This window comes from Sinocyclocheilus anshuiensis, unplaced genomic scaffold (assembly GCF_001515605.1).
Source record: "Sinocyclocheilus anshuiensis isolate Anshui unplaced genomic scaffold, SAMN03320099.WGS_v1.1 scaffold2800, whole genome shotgun sequence".
Taxonomy (NCBI): Eukaryota; Metazoa; Chordata; class Actinopteri; order Cypriniformes; family Cyprinidae; genus Sinocyclocheilus; species Sinocyclocheilus anshuiensis.
In genome coordinates, this window is record NW_015554179.1 from 30,786 (window position 1) to 47,101 (window position 16,316).

General features: G+C 37.1%; 1 protein-coding gene across 1 annotated transcript; it reads right to left on the reverse strand.

The window, feature by feature from the left end:
• Positions 1–589: 589 nt before the first annotated feature.
• On the reverse strand, positions 590–9,522 carry LOC107670967 (sodium- and chloride-dependent GABA transporter 1). Its single transcript, XM_016463782.1, has 15 exons — positions 9,174–9,522; positions 7,948–8,306; positions 7,543–7,674; positions 7,257–7,357; positions 7,028–7,137; positions 6,625–6,757; positions 6,224–6,358; positions 6,027–6,130; positions 5,665–5,789; positions 4,772–4,884; positions 4,269–4,400; positions 3,288–3,390; positions 2,631–2,731; positions 2,380–2,547; positions 590–1,893 (listed from the first exon to the last, which is right to left on the reverse strand). Exons 2-15 carry the CDS (start codon positions 8,180–8,182, stop codon positions 1,786–1,788), a joined length of 1,800 nt encoding a protein of 599 aa, XP_016319268.1. The 5' UTR covers positions 8,183–8,306; positions 9,174–9,522; the 3' UTR covers positions 590–1,785.
• Positions 9,523–16,316: the final 6,794 nt, after the last annotated feature.

The window sequence follows — 16,316 nt, forward strand, 5'->3', positions numbered from 1 at the left end:
ACTAGACACATTATCTATTCTCTTATAATCTTCCATCATTGTTATTAATTTGTTATTATTACTATTCTTTTTTACATTTCAGAAAGATATGTGCTTTATATAGTTTCTGAGATCGATGCATTATTGCAGCAAACAGCAAATAATAAGGTTCTTCAACAAGACAAAAACCTCAAAACGGACATTCACAGGTACTTTTACACGGTACAGTTTTACAACATTGTTTCAGAGAGAAATCTGATGAATGGTAAATTTATACAATTTCACGAAAAACTCTTACTGATTGCACATTTTTTTCATCAGAAGTCTTGCAGAGAATAAATCGACTAATTAATCCAGATCTCTGTCACATGTAGCTGCCACAGAAGCAAACTAACAGTGCTCTTTTTCAGATACCTTTGTGGCTTGTGAACTTAAAGCTCTGTGCTTTTCACCAGTGGCATTTCAAAATAAAACAGTGGAAATAAAACAATCACTTCTCTCTGTTTCACGCACACACACACACACACACACACACACACACACACACACACACACACACACACACACACACGTATATCCCTTTATATGATTTCATGTAAATTATTTATTGCCCAAATAGTCTGTATATTTTAAAAGAAAACAGCATCATTTCTCCTTGACATATTTTCATTCGAACAACGGCTCTGTCAGTTTTTGACACAGAGTGCTGGTTCGTCAATGATGTCTGACAAAACGACCCTAGAAACCATGACAACAGACTATAGCTTCTGCTCAGAAGTGATTATTTGCTGAAGGCTGCTCACAGCTATAATCGTTTTTGATCCAGGAGAGCAAATTTTGGTCACTTTCGCCATTTTTCCTGAGGAGTGGCATGCAAATGTGGTGAGCAGGATTAACAGTGGTTTCTCGGGGTACCTCTGCCCCAAAAAATGACTTTTCGGACCCTGTGCAGTGATATGGCGCGACGTAAAACAGTTTTTCAGATCAGTCAGTAGCATAAACATGAATTTGGTCCTTCTTACTCTTACATAGAAAACATGTACTAAAATGATTCTAAAAAACACATACAAAGTTATTTTTGTCTTAGAAAAAAAAAAGAAAAAAAATAGTAACAGTCTTTTTTTATGTCAATTTGCCCCTGTGGCTGGTAATTAATTACTGCCTGGGGCGTTTGTAAACCCAAATCCATACTGGTCTTGTGCTTTTCAGGTTTTGCCCGAGAGCTAAACAGGAGAAGGGCTATTTTAAACTGTAGAGTCTTGAAAAGTGTAGTCTGGCTACGTAACCTTGATATCCAAAGTTCATCTTGCCCCGTTGCACGCTCCCATATTCTCGCTCCCTGCTTTTATATAGATATATAGATGTATATCTATTTTTTTTTTTCAGATACAATTTGATTCTAACCTACAACTGTATTTTTATATTTTAATACATTAATTACATGTAATATCAAATTAACACTGTGGTGTTGAAATTACATTGGGATTCCAAATCTTGAATTATCATTTAAATTATATCCTCTGGTTACACTGTTACACTTTTCTTCTTGTTGTTCTTCTTTAGAAAGACTAATATCTTGCATATGAAATAGAGATTAACCCTAGAACATTGCTGGAAAGATTTTTTGGACCCTATGTATATGTGTACCAAAACAATTCAGACTGTAATCAGGTTGGTTTTCCCTCGGAGGTAGGTGAATATACTCTAGACATGGAAGTCCTTGGTTGTGATCAACCGTGATTACTTTTTGCTTCTCTCTCTGAAAATTGACCTTTGATCATACAGGGTGAAGCAGGGGCAGGGGGCTTAGATGTAGGCCTCATCATTGGCTGGAGTGGGGTTTTCAGGTTGCTGTTCTGGCCCATTCTCTTGAGTCCGAACCATCGTCATGGGCTGAGTCATTATCCGAAGGCGCTGCAAAAGGGAAGGAAAATCATCAGCTGTCATTCCAGGTAAGACAAACTATTCCTGCTGAGCAAAGAAAGTACAAACAATTCAAGTGGGTCAGGATTAGTACAAGCCACATCCACGATATTTACACTGAATTGGGACTGGTGCTCTTTGTTCCCAATTACTAATCTCAGAAACATGATTTGGAGATAGAGAGGTACGCTTCGTGCAGTGAAAAATACCTTCAGCACTCTAATTTGTTCAATCAGTCCAAGTCACTGATTGCATGCTCAAATGGCAAGAACTGAAGACTAATTGATGCAATTAGAATGAATCCAATAGCCACAAAATAGCAACAGTGCATGCTTCACCCCATGCTGAAACATCTGCATTAATAATGCACGCAATCTAAATCAATTACTCTGTCATCAGTGGAGATGCTTTCATGTTCCGTGACAGATGCACCTGTGGCTGCAAGGACTTTCGTGGGCATAAAAATGCAAGCATTACCTCTTTATATGAGCCCTTCTGGGTGAGGAACATGTAGCCCATGTATCCTGGGATAAGAACCATGGAAGACAGGGCCATGCACCAGCCTACACCTTGCCCCCACTTTGGGAACACGTAATTGTTCAATGTAAGAGGGACCATCTGAACGGCGCTGAAGAGGAACACACCCTACAACAGAAGGAACAAACAGTCAATCTGCATTTCCACCTAGAAATGCTTCCAGTACACAAAGGCGCAGTAAAACCACCTACCGCCACAATCAAAGGGGTGAATGCGACCCAGCACAGCTTCCACCAAATGCAGGGCTTGTATCCAATCATCTCCTCAATATTGCTGTAGAATTTATTGACACCTGCATTAGGCACAAAATAAGAATTAAGGGTACTGCAAAACAACGCATGAGCGGTTCGCTGAGGATTATTGCCGGGTGGAGGCCTGCTGTATGTGCGCCCCCTTCATAAATGCAAATAGAGAATCATGCAGTAGTTTGCATAATCAAGCCTCCCATGCACAACAATTAGGATTCTACAGGTTCATATTCATTCAAATCAATTGACTGTGGAAATGAGTCTGGCAGCGAGATTAGCATGAATTATAAAGATATTTGCTAATAATTAGCATGCGTTATGCGTTATGTCTGGATGCGAAGAATAAAAAGCAAATTAATTCATAACTACAAAATCTATAAGCGAAACATCAGCCTTCTTTGTATTAATTTAATTAATATGAGGTGTCATAAATACGGCATGCAATTTCTTCTTTTAAACATTTTGTTTAAAATGAATGTTAAATGTCATGCCACAGGACACTGCAGACAATATCAACTTCTCAACAACCTACTGTCTGCTTGGAAAAAGGAAATTTACTCTTTTATTTAAATTAATTCTTAGAAAAAGTTGCATGTTTACCATAGAACCAGGATATGGAGATGCATTCAAAGAACACCAGGAACAGCAGACACATTCCACTGGCAGAATAGTAGTCGAACAGTTTGAACACATAGAGGCCACCCTATCGAGAAAAGAATTACCATGATTAGCGAGAGATGTGGTTCATTTACACTGGTTTTGAAAACCAGCTGTAATCTAGTTAGCACTGTTTGGGTTCAAAGGCATGGTAGCAGCAATGATCATTAGTGAAACAAGCTTTCTCTTTCCTGCTTTGAGTCACAAGATTGGCCTGAAAAGTATGTAGTATTTGGGTTAGGATTATTCATCATCGCACACCCAATGGTTCAAATTGCTGTATTACCACAAGCACTTGTGCTCCTTATTAAGGTCAAGATGAAATGATGTTCAAAACCAGTTTTACTTCTGTAAAGTAAGATTTCTTAGTCGAGCTGCTTGTGCAGCAAAAAAATAAATAAAAAATACAAATGGATTCATGAAAAGGGTCAATATACTGTAAGATGAACTGATGAATCGTTTACAATGAGATCATATACAAGGTCTCAACCAAGACAAACCCAAAAAATCTTATTCCATAATTTTCCTGTGAATAATCTAGTCTATTTCCTATTATTCTTATGTATTTAGTGTATTGTCTGTTAAATGATAGTCATAATTTATTCTTAGTTTTTCTCCTGCAGAGTTTCCAAGTCTTCTCTAGCTTTTATATAACAGTGTGAGGGTATATAGTGGTTGAACACTCCAGAGGCATTACATATCCCAGCAAAAACATTCAAATGTTTCTGTCCTCTGAGGTGATCCTACTTAATGCAACTTTGAGAGCTCTTATTCCACTCTTTGTATGTATTTTTACCATATATTCCATCACATACAAAGGTTTAGAATAAAATCGTGATCAGCCTCCATCTCTTTTCATAGGGTGATGTGAAATCCATAGAAAGATGAGAACGAGTATGTGGAGATGTAATGGCATGCATTTACCTGTGTGATGTTCGACAGGCCAATCAAATAAGACACGAGGCAGACAACAGCGATAAAGATCTCTCGTCTTCCTCGTAGCAAGTGGGGGAACTCATCGACAAGTGCAGTAATGAATCCTTCCACCGTACAGAACTACACAGAATATAAAGCATTCCTGAGCATTTATTCTGAAAGATATATGGTGATTAAAAGACAAAATGGACTCTGAAAGGACTGGTTGTATTCAAGTCAGAAATACTGGCTGAATTTGGAATAGCATGCAGCAGTAATGCTATTCAGAATTCAGACATATATTTAATAATTGAATAAACACATTAGGTTAAAATAGCATAAGTCGTTTTAAGGGTCATTTTATAATATAACTGAAGTAACTCTCACCTTTAGCTTAGTTTCTATTGAAAAATTAATGGAAATTAAAGGCTACTTCAAAGAGATGAAGAATGTCTAGGGCATTTATTGATGCCTGAAAACACACATATGCATGTTTAAAACATGCTCTTTACCTGACTGTCAATGCCAAGCATAAGCAACATGGAGAAAAACAGGATTGCCCAGAGCGGTGAGATGGGCAGTTGTGTGACTGCCTCTGGGTAGGCTAAGAATGCCAGCCCTGGCCCTGAGATCAAAACATGTTTAATTAGCTTTATAATAGCTGTATGATGGCATAGACACAAACAAATATAATATGATCATATTAAAAAAATAAGTTCTAATGTCTCATTTCGAAGTTGGTCACTTTTATGCATAGGACTTTCTACAATTACAAATACTTTATATTTCCCCCAGCAAATGTTGATTGATTGCAAACCTTGTAACCTATAAAAGTGGTTTTATTAACAATTATTTTTTTTATCTGAGGTTTGTAATATTTGCAACCCTGTTACTAAAAATCCTAATTTGTCTAAAATAAGCAAACTGCATATTTTAATAATAACGTTGGTAGCAGCATTGATGGTTGATGCAGCCAACACTTTACTTGTCTTCTCGTCATGCAGCAGAAAGGTTCAAATGATGTTGCTTCAGTGTAACAATTTTAAGAGATGTTATTTATTTATTGATTTTATTTTTTTTGTAATAGGAATAAATCACGTAATAGGGTTATGCAGATTATATAGGACAGGGCTGAACATTTTGTTCTGCTTATTACAACCAATTCAAATTATTTAATATTTTAATGAACTGAATATCAGTTCAGCAGATTATATCAAGAACATTTGATGTGTTCAGTGGGTTAATTTTTTATATTTGAGTATTTGTTTTAATGCAAAAAAATGTAAATAAAAATTAATGTACCATCCAAACTGCTCATAATAACTGATGCCAGATGCAAAAACATTGTGTAACATATAGTAGTCTGTCTTAATCCAGTGATCAGACTGAAATCCATCATAATTACCTGATGCAGCCACGTCTGCTATGGGCCGCTGTGTGATGTGGGCCATGAAACCTACGATAGAGAAAATGACGAATCCAGCGAACATACTGGTGAAGGAATTGATGCAGCAGACAATGATAGAATCTCTGAGAAGCAGACGAAAGCACGTAATTGTTTAGTAATCCAACACTACTTATCCTATTATATATCTGTCGTATTGAGAGTGACGAGGAAGCATATTTTTTAGGCAAAAACTGTTTGAGAAATGGCTGTTTGGCTGTTTTGAAATACAAAATTTTTACTTATGTGACCTTTCAGATTAAAGAAACAAATTAACGATAACATTTGAACGCCCCTTAATACATCTTACAATTGAGGCATACTTGTAAACATTATTGTTGAAAGGGTTGTAGCTCCCAAGGGCAATCAGAGAGCCCAGGCCCAGACCATAAGAGAAGAAGATCTGAGTGGCTGCATCAAGCCACACCTAAGAGAAAAGACGAGACATGGTAGAAATTCACCAAATTACACGCCTGCGGACACACATCTATTACAGTATGATAATTACAAAGCGCTCTACCTCTGATTCTTTCAGCTTGCTGAACTCAGGCGTGATATAGAACAAAATGCCATCTTTCGCTCCAGGCAGTGTCACTCCACGGATGAACAGGATAAACAGCATGAAGTACGGGTATGTCGCTGAGAAATATACCACCTGAAAGACACATTAACAGCCTTACTAAAAAAACATGCCTGCTTTGATATTATGCGATACCGCACCGTTATTCTATCTGGAGAAAAATGCCAGTTAGAAAGCTCTGTGAAAGCATGGCAGACTTTAATTGTTCAGGAGATTCTGATCCCAAAGCCTTGATTACAGGCCTGATTTTGAATAGTCAGCGCTTTATTGAATTTTTGAATTTGTTAAAAACAAACAGCATACCTGAATGTCATATGAGTGCTGTGCAAGGGCATTCTTACCTTTCCAGTCCAGCCTACGCCCTTCCAGATACAAAAATAGACCAGAACCCAGGCAATGGCCAGTGTTATTGCTAGTGGCAGTCTTATCTCTCCCGGCTTTTCCAAACCATCAGTCATTTGATGCATGTTACGTCTGAGCGGGAAAGGGGAACAAACATTATTAGAGAATGTAGAATTTATATCTGTCAGCCCACGTAACCCACAAACAGTTTGAAATAGAGCTTGTCTAATTGCTGATGCAAAACATTCAGCTAGGGTTGTTTGCCAAAATAGCACAATAGCCGCATTTTTGTGAAACAACAGTGGTTCTTTTACACAGCTGAGGACAAAAGGAATGTGTTTGTATGCTGCTAGAATACAAAATTCCAGTGTTTAAAAAAAAACAAAAACAGTCTGCCCTTACTCCCAGAACTCCAGGACGGCGCTTGTCATATTGGCGGTGTTTGCCATGCTGTAGTTGGAGAAACATTTGTCTGTATTCCAAGGGTTGTCGCAAGATTTCCAGGGGAGCTCCTGAAACAGGACATTTCAAACAGGAAAATCCCTGAGACAGCAGTTCAAGAATCTAGTCATAGTCATTGATATTTTAGCAATTTTACATTTGACACCTAAAGTGGAAAATGTGTACTTACTGTGGTGAATGAGTTATACAGATAGTAAATTGCCCAAGCGATTATGACTATGTAGTAAATGTTAAGCCAGAACGACAGGACTGCTGCTGCCAGGCCAACACCTACGGAAATACGTGCGCTAAAATAACTCCGTATTTCAGATCATTTTTTTTGGCAAGGGCACAGTACGATTGAAATTTATACCGGCGGCGAGCTATTATGCAATGACACCATAATTTACACGCTTCTAAAAAAAGAGCATGGAGTAATTAATCTGAGGGTTATTTGTGGTTGCTTTCATGATTACCTTTGAACATAGGGGCCAGTTTCCACACTCCAAGACCACCAATGGACGTGTACTGACCGAGGGCCGTTTCCAGAAGAAACAACGGAACCCCAGCAAATATGAGCGTCAAAAAGTAAGGAATCAAGAACGCCCCTATACAGACAAAAGAGTAATATAATGAGACATATTCAAACATGTATCCAATTTTAAAATCCACTGTTTATGATCTCTGCGCTTCCAATGGTTGCGCACTTCGCGCATATCGTGGACAAAAAGCGTATATTTTGTACGTTATTCGATCTGCAGGGCGATTTTCGTTCATTACGAAATCTTATTTATTTTACTTTCATTTTTTATTTATTTGAATCCTTTTGTTTAGAGGGGGTGGGGGGATACATGGTAAAAACAACCAGGAATTGTCTTTACCGCCTCCGTTTTTTCCACATAGATAGGGAAATCTCCAGACATTGCCAAGTCCAATGGCATAGCCAACACAAGACAGAAGAAAGTCAAATTTCCCCTGCCATGTTTCTCTGTCGGGAAGTTCCTTTTTCTTCTGAACTTTCACCACCAGAGTTTTTGGTTTGTCATTGGCGGTGGGCGCTTCGTTCAGCTCTGTTAAAACGTGTCCATCGGATGCTTTCGTGCCGTTCGTGGCCATGTCTCTGGGTTTGGTCCTGGCAGTCGGACGAGAGAGTTCAGCACCGGTCCACGTAGACAGCAGCTTCGCGGTTCGGGTAACCAACGACTAGAGTCAAAAAACGCCAAAGAAGCTTGACACTGACCTGGAAATGTTGGAGAGAATGTGAGTTTAGTTATACACATTATTTAACGTGTGCTTGGTGTTCGTCAAATTCATTCGATGTCATTTTATCAACACAATAATACTTTAATAAAAAATATTAAATAAAATTAGATACATATATCCTAAAAAATAAAATACCAGTTGGCGCACGTGTGTTGGGCGCGCAGCATAAAAAAAAAAAGCTCAGACTAAACGCGTCTGTCCACATTTCTTTATTTTAAATAACTGAAAGAACCAATTTTGCACATTTCTGTTATCTAAAACGTTAACGGTGCTTGCGGTTTATTGTGGAATTGTTTACTAAAGGGCAAAGTAATTGCAATTCTTACTTTATTTAAATTATTCAACGGGTTAGGTTTAGATCATTTTCTCTCGAATCCACATAATAGATCTCGCTTTGGTTAAGTCAAACAGTTCGAATAATCTCGTCAATTTCTTATTTTGTTTACAGCCAGGTAAAATCAGCAAAGATCCCAGCGCGCGAAGCGTTTGCAGGAGCTCAGAAGTGTGCGCGCGCCGTCAGTGAGCTCGCGCTGAAATGCGGGCTCAAAAAGTATTTTTAGCAGCACAAATGAATGCTTGATGATTGCGAGACTAATAGATAAAAAAGCAAAATAAATAAAATACGTCCTACTATCATGCACTAACATGCAGACTGTTAGTCTGAACTGCGCGCACAAACATCGCGTTTCACAAGCACAGAAGTCTAGCGTTTCAGACGGACGTGTGTTAAAACAGTTCGTTATAAATGCTTAACTTTCAAACAACTTTGCAGATGCCTTTCCATGCCTATTAAAACTAGGAAAGCAAACGCATTACTTTTATATGTCAAATATGATCTACTTACACTGGAACAGTTTTCCTGCCAGTTTGGTTGTGGCGGTGCGTATCCGTTGGTTCCTCTCCAATTCGAACACTTGGAATTTTACTTGTCCAAACCCGTGCAAAATGTTTCCATAAAGTCAAGTGAAACAAACAGCTATCCTGAGGGGTAAGGTGAACGAGGGTCTGGTTGCCTGGTGCTGTCCAATTCTGTGGTGCTGAAGGACAGGGGGAAAGAGCCAGAGACAGGAGCAGCTCCGTCTACCATGAGCGTCCAGAGATGTTACATGAAGCACAGACCGTCACTCTCAATGTCAGCTGAAAGTCGACCCTCCCCAAACACAACATCCCTACCACTGAAATCCCAGACACTGGGCAGCCTCTCTTCTCAATGCTTTTTATATGCTTTGTATATGTTTTTTTTTCCTCAATTGGTCTTTGCGTGACTGAGATCATGTGTCTTATCAGATGACTGACACTGCCCACTCACTGTAATTACTTTTTGCAAATCATTTATTCATTCATCTATTTTATTTGTGCAATAATGTTACTCTTCTCAGAAGTGTTATGCTTATTTCTTTATTTCATAAGTCTGTTCATGCAGAATTGCAGACCAAAGTACATCAAAATACAAGTAGGTTACAATTTTAAAGCACAGTCTCTTGTTATTAAATGAATTTGCATTTCCTAGATAAGAACAACTTCGACTACAATGTGTGGTTTTCACAAGTAATGATAATACGGTGTGAAATAAATCTTAGCAAAGTTGTCAAAAGAAAAAAAAAAGTTACATTTCAGCTAAATGTTGCTCTCATTTAATGAGGTACTGACATTATATCAGCCACTGGACACTTTGCCATCTATATATCAGGATGACCCATTAATTAAATTCATACATGCATATATACAAACTACAAAATGACAGCAGATGGTAACACTTATTTTACACTAATATCCATGTCTTATATATATATATATATATATATATGTATATATATGTATATATATATATATATAAAAACATGTATATATAATTATTTTATTTATTTGTATTTTTTTGCATATGTGTGAGAGATCATGTGTTTTATCAGATGACTGACACTGTAATTATTTTTAGCAAATCATTTATAATTTTTTAGTAATCTATCTAGTTTAAATTTTAGTTGTGCAACAGTGTTTTGTGTGTGTGTTTGCGTGTATGTGTGTCATCTAAGTACATTAGCAATAATACATATATTTATAAGCATGTGAATGTCTCAGCGCAATTACACTGCAAAATGTGTGACCAAACAGTATATTTGCACACACATCATCCCTAACCTGAAACTTATTCTCTTCATACATTTTCATAGTTCAAAACTGGATAAAACGAAGCTAAAACAATGCATAACAGCAAACATGTTTTGGGTTGAAAAAGGCCTGAACTAATTTACTCTCTGAAAAACAGCAGTTTCCAAAGTGTCAGATTGGGATGACGATGCCAGTCATTCTCTGGATTCTGGTAAACCGTGATAAGGAAGTCAGTCAGTAAGTAGAGTCTGGGGGAGGGAGATAAATTGAAAACTGGTCTTATAATCTTCTTAGCTGTCTCCCAAAAAAAAAAAAAAAAAAAAAACCTGCGGGGAAACCAAAAGGAACGCTCTGCACAGAAGTTAGCTCCTATACAACAATAATTTAGAAGTCTGTAATTAGATGTTAAACATTCACAGATCAAGAAGTATTCAGACAAGATGAGAATCATTGATTAAGGATGACAATGTAAATAGGCAGAAGTAGGTCCAACTGCAACATTCGTCTTTAGGACCTGTCATCTCCAGCACTGCTGATGTTCACGTCATCCATCTTTAATGCTTCATAGTGTATGAAATCAAATCAGAAGGGTGGTAGCAAGAAACATCTGTCTAGAGCTTCTGATTTTTCAGCCTGCAAAAAAAAAAAAAGTACATTATCATGGTACATAGGACTGACATTATTTCAGTGTTAATATACTTTCAATCCCAGCTAAATTGGCAGAGACAACTATAATATTTACATACATATGCTTTTATCCAAAGTGACTTACAGTGCATTCAGGGTATATATTTCGTCCGCATGTTTGATCCTTGGGACTTGAGACTATTAGACTACATGCTGATTCTGCAGAAAGGTGTAAAGGCCCAAAGGACGATACCGGTAACAATAACTATAATTATACAGTTTTAATAATCAATCTTATTTTATGAGAATAGGGAAGTCCACACTACAGCTATAACGACAATGACACAGAAGAACAATGTCACTGGAATCACTTTCAGAGTGATCTTGAATGATCAGAATAATTTACCAGCACCAAGGTCATGGGCTTGATTCCGAAGGAATGCATGAATTAACTGATAAAATGTAAATGTGTACCCTTGAACGCAAGTCACTTTAAATGAAAGCATCTGCCAAATGTGTGAATATAAAAAATTGACAACCAGCCTTGGTGTTCAGGAAACATGCTTGCAAACAAACATTATTTTTGCAGTTTTTTGTCTGGTAATGCTGCTGGCACAGAAATCAGATTGATTAATTAATAAATTATACGAATTCAGAAATTGAACTTAATTTCATGTAACGTCATATGCTGTATTGTCGTTTATATCTGAAGTTTACAGCAGTTCACAGCAGCTTTGCAGTCCAATGAGCCATAGATTAGAGTCAGATATACCAATGAAGCTTTAGACCGACCTTCATTGCATTTCCCAAAAACATTGTAGGCCTACGGAGATGGTAGAGATAATTTGTGCAATTTTGTTACCACTGGTTATTGGTTACAATGCTTTTAGGAAGTGCAACCCTGGACAAGAATGAGATTAAATAGATATACACATTGTTTCACGCTTTTGACACAAAAAAATACTTTTTGTGTCAATATTTATACAAATTATTTTAATAATAATAATAAAGTCAACCTATACTAATCAGAAAGGTTGGAGCAAATCATGTCAGTCTATTCAAGTCACAATATAATGAACACTGGTACTTAATAAATGTTCAGTATTAGGCTATTATGAATTCAGTTTCCCTCATACGAATCAAAATGAGATGAAAAAACGATGTAACTATGGAAAGTTAATTTATGAATAACATTAAACATGTAAACTGTTCACCAATTATTTCTAGTAGAATGACATAACAATGGCCACGTCGTCTTGTTCCACTTCAGCAACAACCATACAGCAATGCTGTTTCTGAAAACCGGTGGTGTCTTTGAGAGGCATCAAAGATCAAACTTCTGCGTTTCACACTCAACTGCAGCATAGTGGAGGGATGAAAAGCCTGAGCTGATGGCAGATGGTGAGCCAATGAGGGGTGAACTAACCTACTAATGATACAAAATGAAATTTTGCATTTAGAACCCATCTGGTTTATTCACCCTCTGGGGATGGAGAGCTCAGACATTGCCACACATTTGTGGACCTGTAGTGAGAATCAGAGTGTCTGGCAATTGTTGGTGGCACACATGGTTACTCAACTGTGCAATGAATCTCATACCAGCAAAGGGTGGCAGTAATTTCCACCTTCTGGACCGGGATATCTATCCCTCTGCATTGTGGACCAATTAATTCTACATCAGTGAATGCTTCATGCTTTTTACTGTATACAGTTAGGTTCCAAAATTAGACCCCTATAATTATGATATCTTTTATCTAATGCTTGATCTGTTTATGGGTTTAGTGGTAGTGTTAGACATGAAGACATTAGAAAGAAGTTTTGACGAGACATGAAGCTCTCAAAAACTCCAAATCCCTAAACATAGTGACTGGGAAATGATATAAAACATAGTCAAGCAGAGTGTTAATTGTGCTACAAGCTATGTTTATTTTCTCTATTGTTTTGATTATAATAAAAAAAGTCATTTCTGTGTGCTGCACGTGATCTGAGATTCTGAGACAGATTCATTCAATGTGCTCTTGTTCTCGTGTTCTTATAAAACATTCAAACAAGATGCATAGCATCATAATAATGGAAGTGTTTCTACTAACTCGTTTTAATAATTTGCCTGCAAGACAAGTTTGTAATCAACAGAAATAAGTCTGGCAAGCTGGTTTAGGCCAACTGACAAATGGCATGATAATATTAGCCATTGAATGAACAATGATACATTACATTTGCCCTTTTTTTTCTTTTCATTCAGTCATACACAATATATGTTTGGTTTGCAAGGGGACTAGATCCAGACAACATTACTTCTTTCACCCATTCAGACGGAGAAAACAAAGGCTTGAGATGTCACATCTCTTTATGCGTGACACCCCAGGCCCCAGAATGTGGGCTCTCTTCATTGGTAGGGCAGTCAGGTAGGCTGCATGGAGTCCCGCAGAAGAGGCTCAGCGCTGGGTTTCCGCTCTGGCTGAAAGACTAGGGACAGACTGGCGTGTCTGTTGCTGGGTGATCAACAAGGTGGTCAGGGACCAGTTCAATAGAGAGGAATTAAAAAAAAAAAAACTGGGAATGGGCACAAAACAAACAGATACCTCTTCCCACAATGCAGAAATGGGAATATGAGTGCGGTGGTAAACTTGTTTTAAAAAGGCTTTTCTTTTGACTTTGGGACATTATCGCCATTGCAAAAGTGGCACATAGTGTGTTTTCTTAATTTGGAATGCGTGACCTCACGGTTAATAAATCTCAGCTTGCATGACTCTTAAAGATTTATTAGGATAACAGTTAACATATAAACATTACAAACTGTAACTGCAGCCATTATATGATCTGTAATCTGCTAAATAGTATATGGTGTGAGTTCCAGAATTCCCCAAAGTGTTCGTTAGGTCTGGCCTTCATAAAGAGACAAGCATTTTCCTTAGCTTTCACTGCACTCTAAAACATGCTGGGTTGTTTCAACCCAATGTTGGGTCAAATATGGACTAACCCAACTGTTGGGTTAAATTTTGGTTACATTTTTAAATTAACTTTTTAACCCAACAGTTGGGTTAGTCCATATCTGACTCAACATTGGGTTGAAACAACCCAGCATTTTTTAGAGTGTGTACTGTTTCTCGCTACTGGAATGATCTTGCCACTCCTGCTGAACATCCTTTCTTCCATGAACATTTGATTTAAAGCTGTAAATGTACTGAATATTTATTAATAATATTAAGCTATTCTTTATCTGTTGCCTAACTATCTCTCACCTTCATGTCTAGCCTGTACTATTCTGAGCAATTTGGGAACTGAGCATTCCTCATATTACTGCTTCCCTCAGCTGAATCTTGTTGTATTCCTCATTTATATAGTGATTTAAATAAATGTATATATAAAAAATAATACCTCTATAGATGTAAATGATATTTACAATGTGACAGTTTGTGCTCTTTCAATCACACAATAATAAGAGGAAATAATGCAATAAATTAAAAAATGCCACATACTCAGTACGGTAAATGAAACTGATTGGTCATTGTCTCATTTCTTATGGATTTTGGTTAATTTTTACTGAGCTGATTATTTCAGACTTTATTAGCCCCATGGATCTCATTGCATCCTCCTGTATTTATTGTCTTTATGTATTGGTAGTTTTATCCTGTTTTTATAATAATTTACTACCTTGTTGGGTGAAGGCACATTTCCACATGATTTTTGGTCTTCTAAAACAATTCAATTCATTTTTAATCTAATAGACAAGGATCAGATTTATTTATTTATTTTTTGTAAAACATTAGTCTGCCATGCTTCAATAACAAGCCTTTTTTTTTTTTTGTCTTTCCAGAATGCATATGCACGTTTCATTAGTCGATACAGAGCTTCCCTTGGGTGAGTCTTGTCTGGTTGCTCTATTTGGGGTAATGGAGGTGGGCAGAAATAAATTCACCAGTCAAGGCGAATATCAGGAGTTAATGACTTTTCCAGATCCGCCCCACATCCACCTGCCCTCACAGCTTGATGGAGGCAAACAGGCACAGGAGGCAGGAAAAATACTGCTCTTTCCTGTTTTTTTAAACAATTATATTATATTATATTATATTTTATTATATTATATTATAGCTAGTGTTTATATATGATGTAAACACTAGCTAACAAAATAGCCACAGAAAAATGGGTGCTACTTTTGAAATATTTGTGAATGGGTTGCTAGGCAACAGACCACTCATCTTCAGAGCATGTAATATCTGTGGCCTCCTGTGGATGGCCTCCACTGCAGCTGCTCAGATAGGTTCATTAGGTTTTATAGAATCCTAGTATAAATGCCTAGACTAGAGCTGAAAGGTTAATACACAAGATAAGCCTTTGAAATACTCACTCTTTTTTCAATAGTGCATTGACATATGTACTTTCTTCTATTTGCAATGAATCATCTTGAAGATATGCATTCATTTTATTATGTAATACCCTGAGAATGACCACAAGAGATTTGTAGATGTTTAAATAGCATCATTTTGCACAAATTTGAAAACGTTTCTTTGTGAGACTATTGTAATGTTTGCTATGTGGGCTTGACAAATCAAATACATTGGTAGTGAATTTAAGACAATGAAATTCTCACTCCAGTTTCTCCTTCAGCTTTCAAGCTACATCCACCAAACTCAGCACAGAACTTCAGTCTGTTCTGATGCAGGTCTCCACATATATTGAAACTGGTCACTTTTCCACTCCTCACCTATCTATTTTATCCAACTCTTTGATAACACTGTATTGATTTATAGGGATAGTTCACCCAAAAATGAAAATCCTCTCATCATTTACTCATGCTCACTTCAAAACCAGTATTTCTTTCTTCTACAAAACACAACAGAAGGTATTTTGAAGAATGTTGGAGATCAAACAAAATTGCTTTGTCTTGATAAACTTTCTTTTTCTGAGGTATACATACAGTACAGTGCAAAACTACAATGACAAATCACCATTACCTGGTTTTATTCAAAAATATTAAGTCAAAAATATTATTAAATATGACTGAATAAACAGAAGGTGGGACCATCAAAGTAGGTAGCTTTCCATAAAGGTAGAAATAGCTAACTTCACATTTTCATATTTTACAGTATACTGTGAAAGTAGGTCCTTTAGCTAGTTCAGCAGTTGGCCAAATCTGCAGTCAGAGCTCAGATCCCTCGGCTAGAGGTGTCCACATAATCCTTGTGCAATCATTTTAGGTCACTGCCTCTGTGAGGAAGCTTTTTTTTTTTTTTTTTTTTCAGTTAAAACA

Coding starts and splice junctions, on each gene's coding strand:
- LOC107670967 (XM_016463782.1), bottom strand. CDS start 8,182: ATGGCCACGAACGGCACGAAAGCATCCGATGGACACGTTTTAACAGAG. Junction 6,131..6,223: donor GCAAGCTGAAAGAATCAGAG/GTAGAGCGCTTT, acceptor CTTTTCTCTTAG/GTGTGGCTTGATGCAGCCAC. Junction 1,894..2,379: donor AGAAGGGCTCATATAAAGAG/GTAATGCTTGCA, acceptor TCCCTTTTGCAG/CGCCTTCGGATAATGACTCA.